Genomic DNA, 23,552 nt, shown 5'->3' with positions numbered 1-23,552 from the left:
TGTACGTAGCATCTCATCTAGACAAAGATGAAGAATTATGTTTCATTGGACAAGGAATTTTAACAACCACGTTAAACTAGACATTTGGGCGAACGATATTTTCAAATTTAGTACTTTCTACCACCGTAACTTTTTGCTATAACCAGGCGAGCGTTTACTCGAACGACTGGATCATGGGGCGAGAGTAAAACTCGTTGGATGTAAATTTAATTGTCAAAATATACACGTTAACTATTCAGGTCGCGCGAAGCTGTATCATAGCTTTATTAACATAATAGGAGAAGGTGCAGCCGCAAACAAGCCTGGGCAAACCTGTCAATCAAAAACCCGATCCACGAGAAAAGGGTTAGTTAGCCGGTGGCCTGTGCATTCTTGGCTTCACACAGGATAACGTATACGATACCACGGTGCATGCACAGTTAAATATTTTCATGCCTATTTCTAGACTTATTTGCCCCTACGTAAGGTCTTATTGCATCCCGTATTATTTATTATTACAACGATCAAACGATTCGAGTTACTTCAAAAGGTACGTTCTACTTTCGATCGAGCTTCTTGAGAAACGCGCGCTAGCCCCATGCAAGGGGTGCAAAAGTTCGCGTTATAAGACCGAATCACCCCGTTGACCGGTAGATTCGCATAGATGGCTATCAATGGGGATCCTTTAGCTGGGACACGTCTGACCGTCTGACAGGCTTCACAATGCCAGATATTCCCCGCGTCACTGATTGTCACTTGTTTCCTGCCGATTTTGTCCACCGCGGAACTTTTCTCTCGCACCGTTTCTTTCTCCGATTACAAATTCAAATGACGAAAATCACCAACCGCGTAACCCTACGCCTTGAGAAAGCGAAGGTCACTGCGTTGCCTTGAAGCACCATTCCCTTCGTATTATGGCGACGAAGAATATGCACGGCATGTGGAATGCGAAGAGGAAGAGAAGAGAAGATTTGAGAAGAGAAGAGGAGAGAGGAAGAAACTGCCGTCGCGTTGCGAATCGCGCGCTTCGCGCCGGCCAGCTTAATAAGAAGCTGAATCCGAAGGAGGCTGAATCGAGAAGAAGAGAAGGTGGAGAGAAGGAAGGGAATGGAGGGTGAGCATAATGTGGCTCATTGTCGAATCGCTTCCGGGGCTTGACCTCCAGCAACGCCCTAAAGACCAGTTCACCTGGACAATGTCCACGAATAATGGGCACCGGTGGCGTGCATTGTACGATCGGTAGGTACGACGGATACGTAGATTGTTTAGAATACGTGCTTCCAGATAGAGCGAGAATTTAATAATATCCACAATAAGATCCGTCGGCACCACCTACATAGACCCCTCGATGGTTCTCTCGATCCTCTACATCGTTTTCGTCACTCGTAAGTGGTAGGCGTAGAAGGAATACCCTCGCTCCATTGCGAGGACATTGTTATTTCAATGAAGATCGTCTCGATCGAATTCGAGAAGGGTGCGTTGTTCGCTCGTTGACGGCGATTAAGTAACGTTTTGAAAACCGTTCGAGCTCGATAGAGGCGCGCCACAACGGGGAAACGGTACGGGATCGCCCAGCACGGATTCTCTGTTTCTCTCTTTGCGACGCGTCACAATTTGTCTCATTACTGGACATCGGGGTGGTTGGTGCGGTTCGCGCGAGGACACGTTTCGTCGAGAGTCGCCATTTATATGATTTGTCAGCGACATACGTCGCTAATGGCGCAGCTTTCCAGCCGATTTGTCGAAAAAGTGGCCCGTACGATCAACGAGGCGCGTGTGCCTGCTTCAATATGAAAAACAACCCATCTTCCGTTCTTTTTTCTACTCTCCCCCGTGGCCGCTTGAAAAAACCAGCCGGCGGCTCGTACTCGAGGACGACGAGAGGGGTCGTCAGCGATCACGTGGAAAAATTGACGATGCTTTCAATATGTCGATGAGCGAACGACGCGAGAAGGAGAGCAGACGCGCCAACGGGGGTGGATCCAACCCTCGTGTCCCATATGGAAATGGATGTGTTACAAACAGAAATGTCAAAAATCAGGATTAATATAAAACACCCTGTTCGATGCAAAATACAATCGTATTCAAAAGAATATGAAACATAGGAACATCCCCTAAGCGCATAATTAACGACGTCGTATCTTCCAGAGACTAGATTCGAAACAGGAATAACGAGTAATGCTATAAACGCGACGAGATTGATCATTTAAGACGGATTCTCGAGATCATTCGGTAAATTGGAGCTGTACCCTCGACACGAGGGTCTCACGGCCGAACGAGCTAAGCCTAAGATTGGTTTAGTCGCCGCTATGGCACGCCGCGAGTCGGCTGTTCTGCGGATCACGCGTCACCGAGCAAAACGCAACCGGAAAAGAGGATCCCCTTCTGGTTTCCTTTGGTTTTTCATTTCGTACCCCTCCACGAGTATCCGAAAAACGAGACCCGGCCAGTATGGCAGGTGGGGTACCAGCGATACCTCGAACAACACCCCTCGATACCACGACCTTCTTTCCTTCGTTCTGCTTCAGGTGTGTACGCGGCGAATAAGTGTTCACAAAATTTGAGGAAAAATTTCGGTTTCGGCTATTTTTTGCCTCTTTTCTTCCGACATTACAGCGAGATGCTTTCGCTCCTTGTTGTTTACCTCTTTCCTTTCCGTTCTATTCAACACTCTTGTGACGTTATTGGCTCAATGCATGATTAATATTCGAAATGATATACCGACTCATATTGATAGTGGTTTATCGGTAATCCAGTTTCCATCTTCCCTATCTCCCCCTTTCATTTTGGAAACGCCTTTCCCCGAGAATGTGAGAAAAGGATTAGGATTAGGGGATAGCGTGCGAATCGATGGAAAGGGATCCCTCGTAGATTTCTCCAATTTCAGAAAAGGATCGCGCGGTCTGTTAACCGTTCGATTGGTTCGTTACTACACCACCGTAACTGGTGTATAAATCGTATTGTCAGTTATTTCACAAACATTCGGATCCTCGAGTAATACTATTTCACAAACGAGTAAAAATATCCGAAATTCATCCCGATCGATCTTCCCTCGACTCTCGTCCCCGATTTAAAGGGACATTCGAAATTCTGTGAGAACTCGAAGCCAGACCTCTGTGTCGCGATGTTTTCTCCGTTCGTGCGCTCGCACGTTTACGCGCGTGGGGTTGATAGATCGGCCCGACGAAACGAAGGGGTAGTTTGGCTTTAATCGATCCTGTAATCGCCGGTCCGACAGTTGGCCCCGGTTGCCTTTTTGTCGGCAGTTAGATGGATGGCGCCATTTACATTTTGTCAGTGCGACATGCGCTAACGTAACATAACGTTGCCGCTATCATATCTATCACACCCTCTGGACCGGTACACGGCCAGTTTCCGATTCTCTCCGCGCCGTAATCTCGTTTCGAAATGGATCAAGTTTTTCCGCGAGGCTGCAGACAGAAGATTTTAAATCATCGCGAATATAACTCGGAGACGAACGAACCTACGTTGGCTAGAAAAATACGTGTATTTCGCGAATCACACGGATGAAAGATCCTGGACTTGTAGCAACGATTTCACAGACTACTTCTTCGAGTTTGACTTTGTGCGCCGATTTTACGGTCGACTTAAGAACCAACAGAGACGTTCGAGCTCCGGACGAGTATCGAAAGAATTTTAGGGCAGAACCAGAAGGAATAGAAAGCAATGGAAAGAGAACTGTCCGAGGCGAGTCAATTGACAGATCTGTCAACATGGATGACACCTTCGGCGTACGAGTCGACCAGGTGTCTACTTTCCAACCGAAGAGACGATTCCGTCTATCCTCTCTCCCTTTTCTCCCCTATCTTTCTCTTTTCTTGGTTTTTCTGTCTTCCGCATCTGCCGGATAATACCGGGGATTATAGCAGGAGGATAGCGAACCCACTGACACTGGTTTCGAGCAAAGTAGTCCTCTACCGGATCCCGAGCCATAAACAGATCGATCATCTTTCAAACGGATTCACCAGAACCCCTGCGAGATGATATCGCGTACGAATGCCTAGATTCGCGGAAAATTCTCAATGTATCTCTTTCCAGATATAGTACAAACAACTATATTCGAAATTCCGGTTAATATCCTTGATTATAGTTCGAATGTACAAAACGCGTCGATCGAACGAGTTGCGATCATTTACCGCAATAGCAAAGAGTTATCGAGAATTTTCTGAATTTATCTAGAGAACGCTGGCTATCGTTGTTCGATCGAGCATCGATTCGCTCGCTACGTTTACCTACGCTCCGCCTTCAAATCCCATCGAACGAGGACGAAGCGATAAGCACGCTCGTGTATCGTAAGAAATACAACTCACCTCCCACGCGTAACGGGGGTTGAAAGGCTCGCTCGCCCATTTTCCAAGAAAAGGGCCGAATCTCGCACCCCGTGGAATGTCCTTCCGCGCTCGAACCTGAGGGCCACCCGGTGCCGAACCTCCCACCTCCACTTCCGGTACCGGTGATACCCACTCGCGGTTAGATTGCTCCTTTTGTTCCTGTTTGGTCGCGTCCTCTGCAAAAGCCGAATTGAAATCTTCAACGTGGTAAACGAAGGTAAGAAGGTAGAAGCTGCGTTTCGCGATAATTATGTCGCAATTTGACAGATTAAATCCTCTCGATAAGCCGCCCATGGTACGGTAGATCGTTATTGTGTAACCTACTATTCTAATCCGGACAATTAACCACCACGTCTCCCGATAATTTACACCGTAATTCGTAACATTAAGCGACCCGCGCGGCTGACCTAGTATTCTAATTTACGCAATTAGCTTGCGCCATTCACGACGATTCGAGCGGTAGTTTAAGAAGAAAGACGAAGGAAATAAAGGGGGAAAAAATGGAATTTATTCACTCACGATACGCTTCGTTCCTGTAGACGGCGTCTCGTGATCTCAAATACTCCTTCCTGTCAGCCTTCTCGCCGTATTCCCACGAAGATTTCTCCTCGTCCCTGGATGAAGGTGGTCTGTGCTGTTCCTTTTCGTAATTCTGATGTTGTTTGTCCATGGCGGGCGAATAGCCACATTGATAAGCCGGCCTCGATTGCGGATTATAATCCTGAGACACGTCGTGGACACTGGTCGCGTGAAGAGCCTTCAGATCTCTGTATACCAGATTACTGGCAGAGTTGCTGCCGCCACGAATCGAACCGTTTTCCTCCATTTCTTGATTTTCGCCGGTTCCCCCCGTACCTCCACCGGCCGGCGTGCCTGACATCGACTCGCCTTCGTCACTGCTTCCTGAAACAACGCCAACGTAACTTGATAAAACGCATGCGCGTTTTAATAACACGTTGCTTCGTGTTATCGACGACCGAGAAATATCTTAGCGTTCTCGAGCAAGATCGAAAGCGTAAAAGTCGATCAGTCGTCGATCGTCGTTCGAGCGAAAAGTCAGAACACCCATATTCGCGAAATAAGATGCATTCGTTTCAGAATAACTTTATATCGAAGTATTGAAATTCAGTTTGTACGCGAAGATTTGCTCGAAGAAACTCTTGGTACAAGATCAGAGAAATAAGGAAGAACGTGTTCTTAAAACGTAACGATGTCGGTGATGGTCCTTAATTTGCAGAAAAATCGGTACTCTGGAATAAAGTAGCCTCGTCGCCGATCCTGCGTTGTAAAGGTCACGTTTAGCGAAGACAAGGCCAACGACGAGGAGCGAAATTCGTAAAATTATATCAGAAACTCTGGAATCACCGGAGAGAGAAACACGGAGGAGAGAAAGCAAAGGAGGTATGCTGGTTCCTGAGAAACAGCAAATTTATCTGTCCCCTTAGCGACTGGTCGAGATCCTAGGTACACAAGGACAAGTGGCGATCGAACAACGCTATCTCCTCGGTCCGTCGCGTCGGTCGTTTTCTCAGTCACAGAGCTACGAGTGTACAATGCGACACCCGAGCCAAGGATGTTTGACGCGATAAACCGAGAACTTTATTGTTCCCCTTACCCGGCTCTTTTAATGCGCCGTGAAACAGTCTCGTGATGCGACAAAGTGATGCGTCGCAAAAACCGAACGTGCGACCATAGAATCGCGACACGTAGCTTTTGGAGCACGTAGCTCGCAGAAATTCGACGTGTACTCCACTATCTTCGTTTTATCTCTTTTGTAAGACCTTACTCACAGCTTTCGCTTTCTTTTGGCTCGCGCTATCGCGAAGAACCATCCTCCGAATCTGGATTTATTTGTATAACTCCGGACCGAATACGACGGGTCATTCTAATGCCAAACTTATCTTCGAATCGAACGATATCTCCGGCGTTCTATCGGCTATCTAAAAACAAACTATAAACCGTGTGCGCTCCTAAGAGTGACGCGGAGGGACCTGCGACGATCGAGAGTCCTCTGCAAACGTTGTAAGCCCCGTGAATCCACGGCTAAGCAAATTGCCGACAAACTCGCAGGTGCATTCGAGAGGAACTCACACCTTGGCACGTTTCCTCGTCTGTGGCGTCGATCTTTTATGATCCACGTTCTACCAAAATTTATCTCTTAACTACATTCGCGATAACCATTTTGGGACTACAGTTGCGACAATCGAAACTTTCTTCGATCAAAACGGAGCGCCATGGTGTTTATAGAATAAAACGTTAAAAGCATTCGTTTTACGATGGCAGCTTCGATTCCATTCTAATCGAGAAAGTCAACATCGGATTAAGGATCCCGCGAGTCACGTTAACGCGAGCCAGTCGTAAAAGAAAACGGTGATCCCGCGTGGTGGGTCGATCGACACGAAATTCGCAGCCGAACGTTAATACGGAGATATCGAGACGCGCACGCGTTGTTCCTAAGAACCGTGTGTCTCGATTCGAACGGCCACCGAAGAGAACCGTAACGTCTTTCTCGATCGTGCTTACTCCCGGATCGAGGTGAAATAATCGTAAAGATACGCCTTTGGAAGCTGGAAGGGATGATCGCGCGGTGACGCTACGAAGTCGATAAACCGAAATCCGGCCTGATCGATGAAACAAACATGATCGCGTGGATTTTAGCTCGGCTTCCGCGGAAGATCGTAAAGAAGAACTCTGTGCGCGACTTAGGAGGGACGCGCAGGGGGCTCGAAGACCTCTCGCGCGACTAGTCGATACGATACAACAACAATATTTGGAAAACTCTCGACGTCACAGGGGTCTTTGACTCCTACGGGACACGAGTGCTCGAGCACTTTCTCCCTTGACAGAACCACGAGTACTTAAACCATACGCGATGTTATCCACGATGATAGCGGCTCGAGAGGCTTCAAACTCGATTAGAGTAAAGTGCCGCTTTGCCGCGACTCAGAGAATCGAAAATTGTTCGTGGGAAGATCGACGTGACTCCAGCTTTTTTTCTCCTCCTCTTTTTCTTTTTTCTTTTTTTTTTTTCGTAGTTAACCCAATTAAAGCGTTAATAAGGTACTTATGCTTGAGAAAATTTGTGTACCCATCGCATACACGGTACATTTTATACCATTAATTTTAAACGAAAGGTTCAATATGTAATTTAAAGTTATTTCCGTGCATAGATTCGAATTACATACTGATAGAAAAAGAAACAAGTTTGACGAATTATGGTAACCGACGAACGACGCGTTTAAATCATCGCCAAATATTGCGTTACACGTACAAAGGACAAACTGAACGTGAAACGACTTACTGGGTCAGCTAGACTTGGGTGCGAACGCGTTGTGCGCTGAAAAATAAGAAACCAGTAGACGGCCGGAGATATTCGTCGACGAATCCCGGAAAAGATAATTAAGCAAATTGGCAGGCAAGCAACGGGGTGTCGGAAGAGCGATTGCATCGTAGACTATATTCACACGCGCGTAAACCGCATTGCTCTGACCACACAGGATGTCCTGGCGATACGAAGATCCTGATGGAAAACGGACGCGTACCTATTAGCGTATATCGTAAGCGAAAACGAAAAGAATTTCCGCGATCATCATCTAATCACGGCCTCTTTTGCGTTGAACATGCGATCAAGGTTAATACAATATGACAAGAATGGTTAGAACAACGTATATCCGAATCCTATGTGAAGAATATTTTGGTGAAAAGAGTATCAAAGTCGTCGCGGATTACCAGTAGATGCAAACCAAATTAGATACAAGAACGAATCTCTGCAGACCAGCTTCCGGACGGGCTGCGGTTGAATTTCCTCGTGTCGGTACTCACAGATATAACGTGTTTGCTCGGTAGTTTGAATACAATAAATTCAAAAAACCGAATACATAACCGACAGAAACTAAAAAAGGACCGGAGAATAATATTTTGCAGATCGCGATATCATCGACTGTGATTGGAAGAGGCAAATCAATGATCGTTAGATTAAATCTATCTAATCGTCCGAATACACGATAAAAATAGCGCACGCTGAATATAAATTTGACGGTATTTAAAAATTTGCCGTATACATCGCATAAACAGTCTCGTTTTATCGGCACACTTCACCTTTGCTCGTTTCTATTGCAGGCTTTTAAATTACTCGACACACCTACGACGAGTGTACGATTCATCGTTACTCCGATTCTCTTATCAACTCCTTTACAACAATTGTATATAAAACTTACCGTTCATCTTGGAGTCGACCGTGGGTCGAGACAAATCGAGACCGTTCATAGGTGTCGATCGAACAGCCCGATCCCGGTCAGTCGTATAACGTAAAATCACTGTCTGTCACACATGCTATCACCAGAAAGTCTCACGATGACACAAAATCATTAACACAATCCAAATAGCAAAGGAATCGGACGAATTTCTTGGCCAGTAGTAGCGTTCATGATCGATCGATCGATAGGCATGATCGTGCTGCGATAAAAGGCAAAGTAAATGTAGGCGCTTGGCTTGGGCGGCGGGGGGCTGAGATGTTCGCAGGGGGTAGCTCGACGTGGAAGATGTACGATATCGGAAGGCGTGCGCTGCCCGGAGAAAACACGATCGAAATAAGAAACGGATGACGAGAAGAGCGCTGCTCCGCGTCAGCTGGCTCTTGGCAGACTAGAGGATTCGAAATCTGTTCAGAAGAGGATGGCACAACGAGGGTTCCCAAGGGAGGCCAGAGACGATCCATGGGGTGTGGCGGATCCGCTTCCATCGAGACCTCTGGTTGGCTCACGGGCGGAGCAACCCCTATCGCATTCAGATCCCCACCAATTCGCCACAGCATCCCTCGAGAGAGGGAGCAGGAGAGCGAGCTGGAGAGCGAGAACGAGAGACGAAGCTAACGTATACGCTGGTAGAGGAACAAGCTGCGGCTGCCTGACTGAGTCCGAAAGACCGCCGCCTCTGGAAGGGGGTGGGGAAGAATCGGAAAACGTGACTCTGATAACGAAAGAGACACGTTGCTGCCCCGAACATTAAACACCGACTGATTTTTCTTCGCACGATTCATAGTTTCTTACAGGATACGATTTCTATCGATCGATCTATTCGACGTACGATAACCATATCTTTCCTTTCTTTTCGACGATCTTATTTAAATCAAATGGAATTGTACAACTTTTTTATAATAATAGCTCGACCAAGACGAAGCATCGTAGAACGTACTTTACCACGTTGAAGAAGATGTTTGGTCGTTTTTCTCTTGAAATTTCATTCGACGATTTTCGATACGATGTAGGGTATATGAAATAAAGTTGAGTCTTCGATTCGCCGGCGACCAAGGGTCAGATGTCAGCGTGCGAAGAAATTTTTTCCATCGCGCGAACCCCTCCATCGAAACGCGTGCAAGTTGGAGAGGACCTCACGCAGAGTCAGGGTCAGTGGAACACCTATCGAAGTCTTTATTGGACAGGCCCGGTCACCTTTTTCTTCGGAAAGTAGCTGTCACGGGGTTGTCTAAATTTTTTTACAGCCACCGTTCACAATACGTTTGCGGTCTGTACCTCGGACAGATTGACTTTGAAATCAATCGAAGTAGTAGAATTTCGAAAAACGTCACTCCCGTTTTTTCCCTCACTCTTTCGTTCGTAGCCTTTGAATAACTTTTCTGCTTAACGGAAACGTGTAACTGAATCTACTTGAAGGCCGTTGCACCTTCGTTATAGACGTCTAGAAGCCAAGCTTGTGAAAGGAAATTCCGTTACTCCGTTTCACGTCGTCCGACGTTTCGGCTGTGTAAAAAGTCCGATGTCAGTTATTCTTTCGTGTCGTTCCATCAGCGAGCGGCGTTCAAATTGCAACGATTTAAATCCGCCGAGCGCCAGGGAAACGGTTGCAAGAACGAATGGCGGTGCAAAAAGATGTCGAAACAAATCTTCATTTCCCGCGAAAATTGGCGGAGAAGGAAAGTCGCGGAGGCGATATGAGTGCGTTCCACAGGCAGGAAGACATGTGTCGCGTGCAGTTATATCATTCTTTATGGCTGGCTATGCCGGAACCCTTCGCTCATTCAACGCGAACGTCGTCCGCGCAATATTTGGCCGGGAGCCTTGATTTACACCGGCATAAAAATGTCCCGCTCCCCTCCCGCTATCCTACGACATAGATATCACCTTCTTCGCCTACCTTCGAGTCTTGTTCGTGAATTTTCACGCCCTTTACATATACTGGTCCGTGATAAACGCGACCACGAACGCAAAAGCTAATCAAACACGTAATTTGCAGTACGTCTATAAAATTTCATTCTGTTTCGTACAATCATATTTTCGTTCGTGAAATCGATTAATTAGTTCGGTCGATAGTAACCAACGTAAATTGTCCAGGATCCATGTACTAGATTTATCCTCTACTTGTGCGCGCACCGAGGGAGAAAAGGGTGATCGATTCAAAGACGTTGGACGCGGGACGTCGTCTTTGTCGATGATGGCGACGGCGAAGGGGTAATAAATAACGGGAGTATCAAAGGGTTATCAGATCTAAGCAGAGCTTCTAGGTCTAGCGCAACTTCTGACACGTAGAGTGACGATGCCGTAATGTCGGTGGCAAAGTGTGCGCATGTGGGGTGAGTCCGTAGGGCAAAAGGCGGAAGGGGGGAGGGGGAGGCGCGCGAAGCTATTAAACTGACAGAAACACTTGCCACCCCCTCCTCTGACCCAGCCACCCCCTCAACCTCCGACTCTATGCCATCCCTTACTCGGAAGCCCTTCGTCCCTTACTGCAACACCGGAGTTATTAATATTTTTCACACCCCCAAAAATTGTCTCCTGTGTGCCCGGCGAACCAACAACTTTCGCTGTATCGGAGAAGCAATTTTACAGGCGTGTCACCGCCTGTCGCTGTCAAAACGACTACGACAAGATACACGGCAAGTCTCGACCCCGTTATTGTTGCCCGTGATCGTTCGTGATTATCGATAAACTACGAAATTCCTTTCCGATTTTAATTACCGGTCCTCCGAGAGAAGACTATTATTTTACAAAGTCACGAGACGCGTTCGATGCGACGTGGATTCAACGGTAAAAAAACGTAAAGCAGCCAGCGCGAGTTCATCGTTACGCGTCTCGACAAGGCTTATTATGCCGATATAAATCAGATAGACGAAGTTCGAGTGGCACGACGAGGAGACTCTCGAGATCGGATCGTGGTGTGTTTGAATCGAGAAAGGACGAACACTTCTTGTCAGCCGAATTCGTCGACCGTTAACGGTCGACGGAGTAAGAGAAGCAGCTAATGCAGAGAAAAGTGAGAGAGAGAGAGAGCAATTCTCATCGAGGACGAAATAAGAAAGAAGTCAGCGCTGGATGAGATCAAACAATCGGCTACTGCTCGAGTGGTCTTCCAAGAGCCCGCGTAGTCGACTTCTTGATCTACCCCAAAGCGATTCGCGCGTCTCTCGACAAAGACGCGAGAGAGCGAAAGAAAGCGCGAGGAGGCAGAGGCAGAGGCAGAGACGAGGACGGGGACAGAATGAAATAATTCGAGCGGGATACGCGAGCGCTAAGGTGAAAAGGATCGAAAAGGATCGAAAAGGATCGAGAGACGTGCGTGTCCGTGAATGGCTTGTTGCGTACCCTTAGCAACGGAGCACGTATGTCCGTGAGTACCCGAAATAGCGATTGGTGAATCTACGTCGGCTGGAGTCGCTTCAACGGTCGTGCCGAGAGTCTATAATTTGTGTTCGAGTCGAGTTGGTTCTCCGCGTTGTGTACGCACACGCCTTGACTGCCTTTCGAACGCGCTGCCCTCTAATGTGCCATTGAGAGCCACGTTATGTGGCATAAGTAGTCGAGCAGAAGAAAGAAACGAGAGAGGAGAGGAAAGGAGAGAACGAACTCTCTATGAAGCTCAGGAGCACCGCCCTCCTGCCTCGAGGAACTTGAGACGCGATTGTTGTGCGCCGCGTGCACGCCGTGTACCAGAAGCATTGTCCCTCGTTAGAGGCCACCGGAAGTCACCGGAAGACGATCAACTGACGGAAGACCCTCTACCTTCCAACTCCTCCTGCCGACGCCCTTCTTTTCGACAGACTTTGCAGCTTGTCTTTGCTCTCCCCCCGCGGAGACGTTCCGTTTATTACGACTTAACGATTTTTCATCGCGTGCGTCATCGCGTTAAGGATACCCAACGACTTCGCACGGTTCGATGACTCGATTCACGAAATTTCTCATTTTGAACGCGATTTATATTTTTGGCTGGTACGGCGAGACGTAAGAAGCTACGATACCAAACTACTCGTCGAACCTTTAATTCGGTGCACGTTAAAAACGCGTTGTACGTAAGCATACGCTAGCGCGGTACGATTCTCCTAACAGAGATCCGGGTTACGGGGTCAAGATCGACGAAACGCAGCAGAAGATCCAGATGTGGACGATAGAATTGTGGCACGCGAGCGACCGGAACAAGCTGAAGTAGGGAAAATCCGGTATACGTTGGGGCCTTCCCGTGCGCGTGCAACACCCTCGTTTCTTCGCCTCCGTACGGCCACGGTTCCTTTTTAGCCATCTCCTTAAACGAAACTCTGCCTGCCTTTTTAACGCAACCAGCGAAAGAACGATCGCAATGTCTGAACCGGATCGTAGTTTTCCGTCATGCGTTCGACGAATATTACGTATTTACAATTTTATAAAGGCTACGATCCTATGGGCGAGTGCATTGTACTAATATAATCTCGAGCAAAAGTAACAAAATTATGGCTACAGGCGCGCGATTGTTATCGACAAATAACGTTCCGGCCTGGTCAAAATTCAGTGGCGAATTAAACGTTGGGCGTGCACAATTCGTCGATGAACTGCGATTAATTTAGGAAGGTTTGTGCATCAAGTTTACATCATGAGGTCGAACAACGAGCCGGAGTCGAACGGGTAGGTACGTCGTAAAGCGTGAACCGCGCAACGCGGAGAGGGGTGGACACAGTATATTCCGTACAATCGACAGGCGCTGGGAAACAGGCAGAAAGAGACAGGAGAGAAAGCAATAGCGGGAATCAACAGCGATATTCGCGTAATATCAACGCAACAAAGTGCAAGCTTATTGGAAAACGCGTAGCGCGTACAGGGACGGGAAGGTAGGACAGTGTGCAAATATTGATGCATTAACAATGCAGGCTAATTATGTTTTGGTACGAGCATGGCTTTCCCGTCGACGATGGTGTGGCGACGACGATAGCGGAGGACGGTGGTGGTAGCTGAAGTTTGCAGTGCCCACCAGCCCGACCGTTTCGCCATTGTGATCCGGACTTCAGTATACAGCCTCCGGGCGGTTCACAGGCGCAACCCGCCGTTAAATTAATTTTATCTCGTGTCCGATATTAATTTTGTATACACGGTTACCACGATCAGTCTACCTCTTGACTGGCTACCCTTTGATTTCTCTGCGTCCCCTGTTTTCCTGATCGTACAGCTCGAGTTTCTCATAGAAAAGTCAGCAAAGACGTTTGCAAATTTCTTGCCCATTTTAAAGAAAGTATCGCACAATACGCCTAGGCGTAGTATTATCCTTGTAACGTTAAAATAACAACCGGTTTGTCAAATACGAAAGCACAGCCGATTGCGGCTCGAGGCGAACGGAATGGTAATCGGGACGATTAGATTCTAATTAGATTCGCATCGTTCGAGCTCCGGGCTGTTTAAACGAGGCACACGTCCTCAACGAATTCTCGACGAGCTCTTCTCGCTTGGAGAGGAGAAGATCGAAGGGCAAAACCCCTGCGGATATCAGCCCTTAGCGGGAGCAAGCTGCGTAAGGGTAAAACTCGTCCGAAGGAAGGGGAACAGATGTTTTTGAGCGCGAGCCAACATCATAATCTATGTTTCGCAACATCGTAATTAAGGAAAAATAGATGTTCCTCCTCTCCACTTCTTCTTCTAATCTTCGTGCATCAATTTCGATATCTTAAGCATTAGTACCTTTCACGTTCGAGTATAAATGTTAAAGATAATGCGAGACCTAGCATTCTTTTGAAGTAAGATACGCGATGTGGCGATTAACGTTTGACAAGTTGCCCGAATAAAATCATCAGTTACTTCGATCGCGATCGTTACGCCGATATGATAAGCCGTAGAAGGTAACGAAGCTTAAAAACTTATCGTGACATGGCCGTTCTATTTCGAAGCCGAATAGATTAGAGCTCGATTCAATTTTCGCATGGCTATCCGCGAGAGTTCTTCGATGCCGATAAATCGTTGAAAGAATCGAATCTTCGTGCTTGAATCTCACGCCTGGCTCGTAAACAAAGCCAACAATGCCAACTGACCGTCCCTTTCGTGATCGTTCCCGCATTCACGTATCTCTTACGTCGGGCCGTTTCCAGCCGTAGAATCGTACCGTACGAGATAAAGTGGATTTAAAAGTTTAAATCCACGGCCACCGACGGCCCAGTGGCTTGCCTTTTCCACGGGCAGGAAGAGAAAAACGGCACGACTTACGGAGGGTGGCCACTCTCCTCCAGATAGATACAATCTAACTGTTTACACCCTCGTTTACAGAAACCGTGCTGCCGAATGGAAATACGAGAAAGCCAAGAGTGGCCCACACACCGCTTGACGAACGCGCGGATCGTCTTCCCCTCTATTCTCGAGAGAGAGAGAGGGAGAGAGAGAGAGAGAGAGAGATGGCAATCGTAAATACGTGATCCTCGCAATCACGACTTTCGTTTGATTTTTATCGGTGTTTACCATGACTACCATTATTTATCGGGCATCATTGTCATTGAATCGTTACCCGAAAACAAATGTATCTGGCATCTGCCGTAATTTACGAAGAATTTGCTTCGCGTCGCATCAAGCGACGACGATAACGAACGAGTTTATAATCCATGGAAGTGTTAAGGCGATTGCCTTTTTCCTGCGTTTCGGTGATAACGCGACAGAAAAACAAAGCAATCGTAATCGTAAATTGTCTCCGATGAAGGATTTTCGCTCATTTATTTTCTACGGGAATATGAAGACGCGTTCGAGGCCGATCGATAATTTCGTTATCCGGCCGATCGGCAATATCCGACAGTCGCATTCGCAATCTAGCAGATAAGAGCTCAGATATCTCCTGGCAGTCGTCGTTCCATCACGTGCGAATAGACTACCTCTGGCTCTATTCACGGTGCCTGGAAGAATAGCCCCGTGATTCTATTCAGAGAAAAGAGAAAAAGGAGCGAGCGAGAGAGACGGATAGAGAGAGACGACGAAACGCGCGGAGAACTCTACGGTATCGGTACAAGAGAAATAAAACGGGGGTAAGGGAATCTAAAAGAGGGGCATTCAGCCATCTGGGAATCGAATATCTTCGATCCAAAGGCATCTTTCCATCGAAATATCCGCAATTGTGGAAGAGTAATCGATGGACAGTCGGATACGTGAGTTTCTCGGGGAAACTCGTCATGACGCACCCTTTGGTACCATCCGGGGGGCACCGGTGAAAGGGCGCCGAACGACTAAGACGTTTTCCAGCTTTGCGAGATCGCGCCTCCAGTTAACCTGCACTCGTTTTGTCCTATGGAAATTTTTTATGGAGTCGAACCACGCGAGGGGATGGTGAGAACCGTGAAGTTTGACGACCGAGGGTGAAGCAAGCGCCGCGGTGACACGCATCGAAATGTAATTGAACTTTTATAAAGACACGTTGGCATTCAAAAGTTTGACTATTTGAAAACTTGCAGATTTTAAACAACATGTACTTTCTAATCAGATTCGAACGAACTTTTCGATATGAACCGTTCTTTTTTTAGAACAGTGGTGGTACGACGAACCTTTACGCTCCACTGTTACCTACACTTTACGTACCTACGAACTATAACTCTTGCGAAAACGGTATAGGGTACTCGACACCAGGGTCGAAAAGTCAAGTCACCCTTTTCAGATTTTTGTCAAGCACAAAAAGTGGAAAAGGCAAAAAATCAACGAGGGGGCTCCTCTCTGTTATTTTTTTCATTCTCAAGATTCGTGCTTCTCGTAACAGCTACTCGTCAAGTATTGTCTGCGGTTAACCCGTCGCCGACTTCCCCGAAAAATTTCGATTATAAAAGTTGCGACACAATCGCGAGCAATTTGGTTCGAGGCGTGAGAAATCGTCTTCTCTTTCGATGATTCGTAGCCAATAACGGGGAATCTATAACTCATCCGTAATTGTTCACCGGGGAAGAAACGAACTCTTCCTTCCATCCTTCTAATTCGATTTTGATCGCGTCGACACTCGATGCTCCACCGAAGGAAGAACAACCGAGTCGATAAATAACTGATGCGAATCGAACTGGCGCGAATAAAAAATTCGCCACCCACGTGCCGGAAGCGCGAAGAGATTCAATTTCGTCGCCGATTCGAAACGAACGCTCATCAAATACGAATTCGAAGGCGTTGCCAGCCTAGGGGTTGCGACTCCCTGGATACTGAGAACGTCTCCAAGCCGCGATAACTTTTATTAAAAATATTCCTCGCGTGCCCCTGGAAACCTAACCCCTGGTGCTGTTGCACATAGAATGACTGTGGCCTATGACTAGTTTTCGATCAAACGAGTAACCGTTGAATAATATGCGATCCTGACGTTGTGCATCGAAAAACAGTATCCGTAACAAACCAGTGGAAAATATTTGTTAAAGCTTATCCGGCAGCCAGACGCTGTCCTATGGAAATTCAACTTCGATCGTGAATTTGAATTCAGTCAGTGGTGGACGGTTTGAAATGGTACTGCGTGCGTCAGACATCAAACGCCTGGCTTGGCCCTTTGATCAAGCTCTGTCATTCAGATGACTCTTGTCGACCATGGCCGATCAGCATAGTGGCACAAGCGTTAAAAAATTGATTATTGTGTCATGGGCACCGCGCGAATACCTATTGACGCTTTTCGCGCATGCACGGTAGCGTCGATTGACACGGATCATTTTTTCATCGAACTCACGACACCCGGCGATGGATTCGTTCGATATAGCCAACGACCGAATTGCAAGCGAAATCCCGATACGGTTCCTCGGAATGTCTTTGACAGGAGAACTCGAGATCTCCCATAGGGGGGTAGGTAACTTTCAATCCCTTCTACTCCTCCGAATGTCCCGCGATCATTAACATTCATCGTTCGGGAACGTGGACGAAGCCACAGAGCTCTCTCAGAAATTGAAGCGGCGAGCAACGAAGTCGACGGTGGTCTCGGAGTTTCATCGGACTTTCCTCCGCTCCCTCGGAACTTTCTTTTCAGCGGGCAAAGTTTTGACTGTTGGTCAGAGAGCAGCGATACCGAAGTTCGATTACGTCGACGCCACGTACTCCCCCGAGACTCAAGGAGACTTCCGATTAAGCGACCAAAGATGGCAATGACGTCTCGACGTGGACGATTAATCGTTTCCAACCATGCCTGTGCTCGTGTAATATCTGTATATGTATATATATATATTTTATATATATACACATATATGTATGTGTATATAAGTATATACATAGAGAGAGAGAGAGAGAGAGAGAGAGATGGAATATCGCGAACGTGTACCTGGATATAACGATGCCAATGTCCGATACCCACTGCTCAGCGAAATAGCTTACATAGCGAAGCACTCAGAGAGGGTTTCTCGTTTTTGTTCGACACTAGGCTAGGACAACACGATATAAACAGATGTCTGCTTTTTGCTACATTTTCGACTTTACCCTATTGCTTGGTTTACCGTATTACAGAGTTTTAACGAACTTCGTATCTCGTGAATACGAAGTGATGTTGGCGAGCGGTTATTTGCAGTCTTTATCGTCCTATTAATCCGTTTGCTCTACTAAATGTTAATTGCAATCTAGAACGCGTTTAGACGAGAATCGTAAAAAACCGACGTGAAATTTCGAGGAGGAGGAGAGTAATGGCGCAGCCGCGGCGATCGGTACTACTCGCGATTTCGAAAATCGAGCCACGCCGCGTTAAAACATCCCTCGGCTCTCATCCTAATGGGGACCCGTCTCTAAGGGCACTTGAGGGTGTGTAATTGCTAGAATCCACGGCCCTGCTACCACGCCGCATTTACGCGTTATGCGGGGTGCGTGTTGGCTACGGATCGACCACCTACTGGGTGTCTCGTAAATTTTGGCCCGCGCCGACTTGCACGATTTAGATCACAAAAGTTTAGATTGTAGCTTCTGTTAAAGAATCTCTAGATTTCCCGGTAAAACAATGTCGTTGAAATTCAACGAAATCAATGTACGTGATCGACAGACTCTAAAACGATATGTTTCAACGTATCTAAAAAATTGGATAAAAAAAAAGCAACGATGCGTATTCCAGGAGACACGGAATAAGGACCGACGGAGTTAAAGAATATTATCGACAACCCTGTCGAGACCGGGGCAGCTCTCGTCGCGAGGAGAAGATTGGAGGGGTTAAACGACGAGCCACTAGAAAACAATCCCTCGGTCGCATTTGCGGATGCTCTTTTCTTCCATTCTCTTTCCTCTCGTCGGTGTTTTTCGCTCATTTCGTCTCTTTCTCTCGTTCGCCCTATCCAACTACCTCCCTCCCTGCCTCTCACTCACGCACACGCGTCCGTCGAGCTCGACAGATGGCTCGGCCGCGTTTTTGTTTCAAGGCTCGCGCCAACAATCGTCGCATTACCGGAACAAAACGACTCGACGATCGGCCCTTTGAAAAAAAGAAAAGCTGCGAGAGGCTCGAGTAGCGCTGTTGGGGGAGGAAAGGGATCATGGTGGTTCAGGAAGTCCTGATCGACCATATCATCTCGTTAGAAACAGGCACCACATGTCCAAACAGAGAGACATAGAGAAGGAGGAACGGAATTATTACGTAGCCAGGCCAGAGACAATGATTCGATTGGTCGAACACGCGGCCACGAATAATAATATTCGTAGCGCTCCGAGTGTACTTGTACACGATGCCTGTTGCAAGTGCAACGAGCCGACTGGACCGCGGCGATCGATTGTCTTTACGACGGGTGTAATCGTTGCCGATTGTTCTGTCACCAATGGACGCATATGCTCCGTTTACGATTTCGTTTCGTGCCTGAGATTCTCAAGGACAGCGATACGCATCTACTACGCGACCAAGTGTCTATATTATCGATCAGAAAAACGCCACGGTTTGTAACTTTTACGAGAAATTCGTCGAAGAAAGTCCTCTTTTGAATAAATAATTAACGAATATCAGTTCTCACTCATCGAAGGCCACTAATTTTCCCCGAGGCGACTTTTACGATAAACAAAGTATCGAACGACACCGTTCGAATCTGTCACGTTTCAAACTTTATTACGTACGTTTGTATACTCGAGACTCTTAGAGTAAACCATCCACTCGTACGTATTATCGTACAATTGAGAAGCAATTATTTTTACGATCATTTCCATCAAAATGCTTTCTACGGATGGCCCCTGCGCTGGAGCTCGCCAGGGCGCGCGCGCGAACTCCAACTCTTTACGAGCTTCCTTCTCCTTAAACAAACATAGATAAAGCTGTGCGCGAGCCTATACAAAACACCGCCCACCCATCGTGCTCTCGTTTCTTCCTCGGCAAATACGAGTCGTTCCGTTTTCGATTCACGTAACCGGAGTCGTTCGTTTCTCTCGATGGCTAGAAGTCGAAAAACGCATTAGCGATGCACGTGACGCTGCAGTTGGGACACGAAACTACGCCGCGGTGACAAACTCCCATGCGTCAACCGTACATACGAGTTCCCATCGACTTACAATTCATACGTACGCGTGTGCAGACACGGGACGATGTCGCACTCGCGCACGCCGCCACGGCTGTGAGCGTCGATCGACACAGGTCACAGCTATGGAATCTCCCCTCTAATGGATTTCACTCATTTTTCTCCCCCGACAGCCCCGCGACCGACATCAACCCCTACGACATCTCGAACGCCTTTAAGGTTTTATTCATTCGTTCGTCTCGAGCCGAAGATGGCGATGGTGGTAACCGCGTCGTTCGGACATTTCACCTTTTCTATACCGTGCGATATATTTATCAAATTGTTATTTTTCATTAGTTACTAAATTTTACGGTTCTCGGATAGCATAAAGAAAACGATTACGAACCATCGTACAATTCGTCCACGATTCTCTCCTTGCGCGATTACCAGCGATAACGAGCAACCGTGACGATAAAAATGAAAATGCAAGTCTTTGGTCGGCGTAATTTCTGCTACCATGGTGTGACACGGAAATTCGATGTTTGATCACTTTTATTCGCTTGGATCGCGGTTATAGTAAAAATACAATCGTCGGTTTGTGAAATGCTGTTTGATAATTCTCCAAAAGCGAGCATCTTCGCAATTAGCGAACTCGGTTCGTTAGTTTCTAAACCGATCACGAGTTGGCTAATCTTATCGTATCCGATAGACGGGTGGTTCTATCTGCGCGATCGGGATATGTCTTAACAAACCCGAAATAAACGTTTGATGCGACGGATAACGCAGACAGTCGAAGATTAGTACATATATATAAAAAATCGAAAGACACCTGATTTTCCGTATCCCCGATTCCCTATCAATGAGACGATCTATTGGGATTTATTTTAACGACGTCGACTACGCGAAAATCTATACTTATATAGATTACCGCTGGATTTGAAAACTTTCACCAATCGGAGCGTCGTTCGATAACTCATGCGACTAACGAACGAGTTACTACATAGAACAGGAAAACGTTCGTTATCCCTTCAGAAAATTAATTACTTTCCACGGCTTTACTTTTCTGCGACGTTTTTACTACGCGGACGCGAATCGAAATAGACATACCGACTGGAATAAAAGTTTCAATCGTGTTGAAAGGGCTTGTGGAATGCGACGCGACGAATTAAGTCGAAAGCAGACCGTCGAATAGACGGCTGAAAAGAATGTAGGGCATCGTGCTGAGACCTAATCGGCGATCATCTAGTGCGGCGATTATCGGCATAATTCTTCCTCCTATTATCAAGATGCCCATGGAGGACTTTTTTTTTCTTTCTACGTCGAAACGCAGTGAAAGCATGCGAGTAGCTTTCACAGATTGCGTGCCGCGGCCTGTTCTCTTCCTGGCAAGGACGACTCGAGCCAACTAGAAGGCAGAGAGTGAAAAAAAAGCGAGCAAGGCGAGAAGGAGGAACGATAGAGGGTGAGCGTCGATAAGGCAAATGGCCACTTGGTAAAGTTCGCCGAACAAGAAACGACACAAATTACAGTTCTGCTTCTTTCTATCTCTTCCACTCTCTGTATCTCTTCACTCCTCGGTTTTCTTTTTCTTCTCTTTCTCTTCGTTCGTAACCCTAACCGTAACCCTCTTTTTCTTTTATTTTTTCTTTGTTCTACGCTCTAACGGCGAAAATCACGTTTTCAAACGCGGAACAGCGGTCGCGATTAAGCTCGAAAATCGTTCTAAAATCATTCTCGAAATATCTGGCACTTCCTTTCCATGGCAATGAAATTATAGAAATATCTTGCACGAGTATCTTACAACGATAAATATATTTGAAATCGGAAAACATTTATCGATAGATCGCTACTTACGAATGGTCTCGAATATCATGTTGAAAGACAACGGTCATCGGCCAAGTAAAAGTTGAAAGGTTCGTACTAGAAGTTTAGACACTTTGTTAGAGGCACACTTAGAATCAGGTGTGTCCGGTACAAAAGATATAGAAACGGCATGCATAGCGCCCAAGTATTTACTGAGGAATCAGCCGAAAATGTTTTCGCTGGAAATCGAATGGAGGTGACGATACGTTCCCGTTATCTGATTCTATCTGTTCGGCCACCCTTTGTCATTATCATGTCGGAACAACACACGACGAAATTGACATAAGTACTCCATCCGCTGTTCACTCGAAAATTCATCGAATGACGCTTACTTGGATGATTGATAACACCTGTCGTACGGTGTTACGTCACTCACGCGTGTGTCATAGATTAGCCGACAAAAGAATTCTTGTGTAACGATTGATTTACCGGTATTATAGTATTTTTCTATCGTTCATAAAGAATTCTATCGTCGATAGGAAAGAAGAAATTCGAAATAAAATTTATTCGAAACGGTATGGTCGTCCGAAAGATGTCTAACAAGTTGCGACGGTTGCGATAAAGTTTACCGGAGAAGAATCTGGACCCGGAAGATAAATCGTATCGCGGTGACGTGGTCGTAACCGCAAGTTGCTATGACACCGAGAACGTATGGTAATGGCAACTAACGAGCGAGATATGATAGCGAGGCGAACGTGTCAGTAGCTCGCGGTGCAATTAGACTTGTGTACAATGTAATTTGGTGCATGATCGAAAAGTTATCGACGCTTAATCTCTGAATCAGAATCGGAGATATCGTTCGTTGATGCGCAGTTTATCGATACTTTTCGTACGGAGTCGAATCGATACACAAAACTCAAAGTTGCAAACCTCGAAGACAGATCATATCGAGAGAGTGTGTTGATCAAGGTCCAACAATCGAACGTCACCTGCCGCTAAAGTAAAGCAGTCGTAACAATGTAATCGTGTCTTGTAATAGAGTACAGTATAGTCACAGGAAGTGTTCATATTTTGAAAAGGTTAAAGCAAACACGGTTGAATGATAATCCAGGCCAGTTCGTAGTTAAATGAATCGCTCCAAAGAGAACCTCTAATCCTTGGACCACCTGTACAGCGTGGGATAGTCGGATTCCTCGTATGATGTTCTTGAATGTGTCACGAGGGCTCCAGCAGCCTAAACAACTCAACGAGATAAAGAAGCACCGGCTTGTACTCCGAGAAGCCTCCGGAGATACTCGTAGCCCTTGTATGCACTGTGCCAGATAAAATTGAAGAGGCCACAGTCGATGACATCCGGGATCTTGGCAGACATCGGTCCGGTTTCCTGATTACTCCCCTTGATGACGCGCATTGTCTGGAGATATCGTGTGGCTTCCTGTTACTCGTCGAGCGCAATTTCGTCGAGCTCTCTTCTTTCTCCAACTCCGTTTCATTCGAATGGTTTCCTTTTCTTATCGGTAATCGCGCGTCGCGAACGTGATCAATTCGATGGAAGTGGTTTACATTTTAAACGATTATAACAGAATTAATGTTTAATCGTAGAATGAGAAATCTCGTCGTTCTCAGATAGACAGACATCCGCCTTCGTCGAGATAGGAAAATTTAGTCGTCGCCACCGACGACGCGGTCGAAAATATTTTGGGGCAAACGCCAAGTATCGTGGCGAACGCAACTGTCTGGTGATTGAGTCACGTTCATGGCCGTAGTATCGCTCGATGATTTATGCGAAGGAC

At 46.7% G+C, this 23,552-nt stretch overlaps 1 protein-coding gene across 3 annotated transcripts in view; it reads right to left on the bottom strand.

The window, feature by feature from the left end:
• LOC117235525 (histone-lysine N-methyltransferase MECOM-like) overlaps nucleotides 1-23,552 on the bottom strand; it is a 56,017-nt gene that overhangs the window by 18,371 nt on the left and 14,094 nt on the right. For 2 of the 3 annotated variants that reach the window (XM_033497646.1, XM_033497648.1), the window contains exons 1-3: nucleotides 8,549-8,965; nucleotides 4,851-5,234; nucleotides 4,311-4,507 (exon numbers count right to left, since the gene is read on the bottom strand). In XM_033497646.1, the coding sequence (XP_033353537.1) occupies nucleotides 4,311-4,507; nucleotides 4,851-5,234; nucleotides 8,549-8,597 (630 nt within the window). In that variant the 5' untranslated portion in view covers nucleotides 8,598-8,965. Of the gene's footprint in view, nucleotides 1-4,310; nucleotides 4,508-4,850; nucleotides 5,235-8,548; nucleotides 8,966-23,552 lie in introns of those variants that run through there. The other variant, XM_033497647.1, reaches the window with a different exon arrangement.

This window comes from Bombus vosnesenskii, unplaced genomic scaffold, assembly GCF_011952255.1.
Source record: "Bombus vosnesenskii isolate JDL3184/JDL3185 unplaced genomic scaffold, Bvos_JDL3184-5_v1.1 scf7180000013316, whole genome shotgun sequence".
Lineage (NCBI taxonomy): Eukaryota > Metazoa > Arthropoda > Insecta > Hymenoptera > Apidae > Bombus > Bombus vosnesenskii.
Note: the sequence above shows the minus strand (reverse complement) of the source record. Positions and strands in the feature narration are given on the sequence as shown.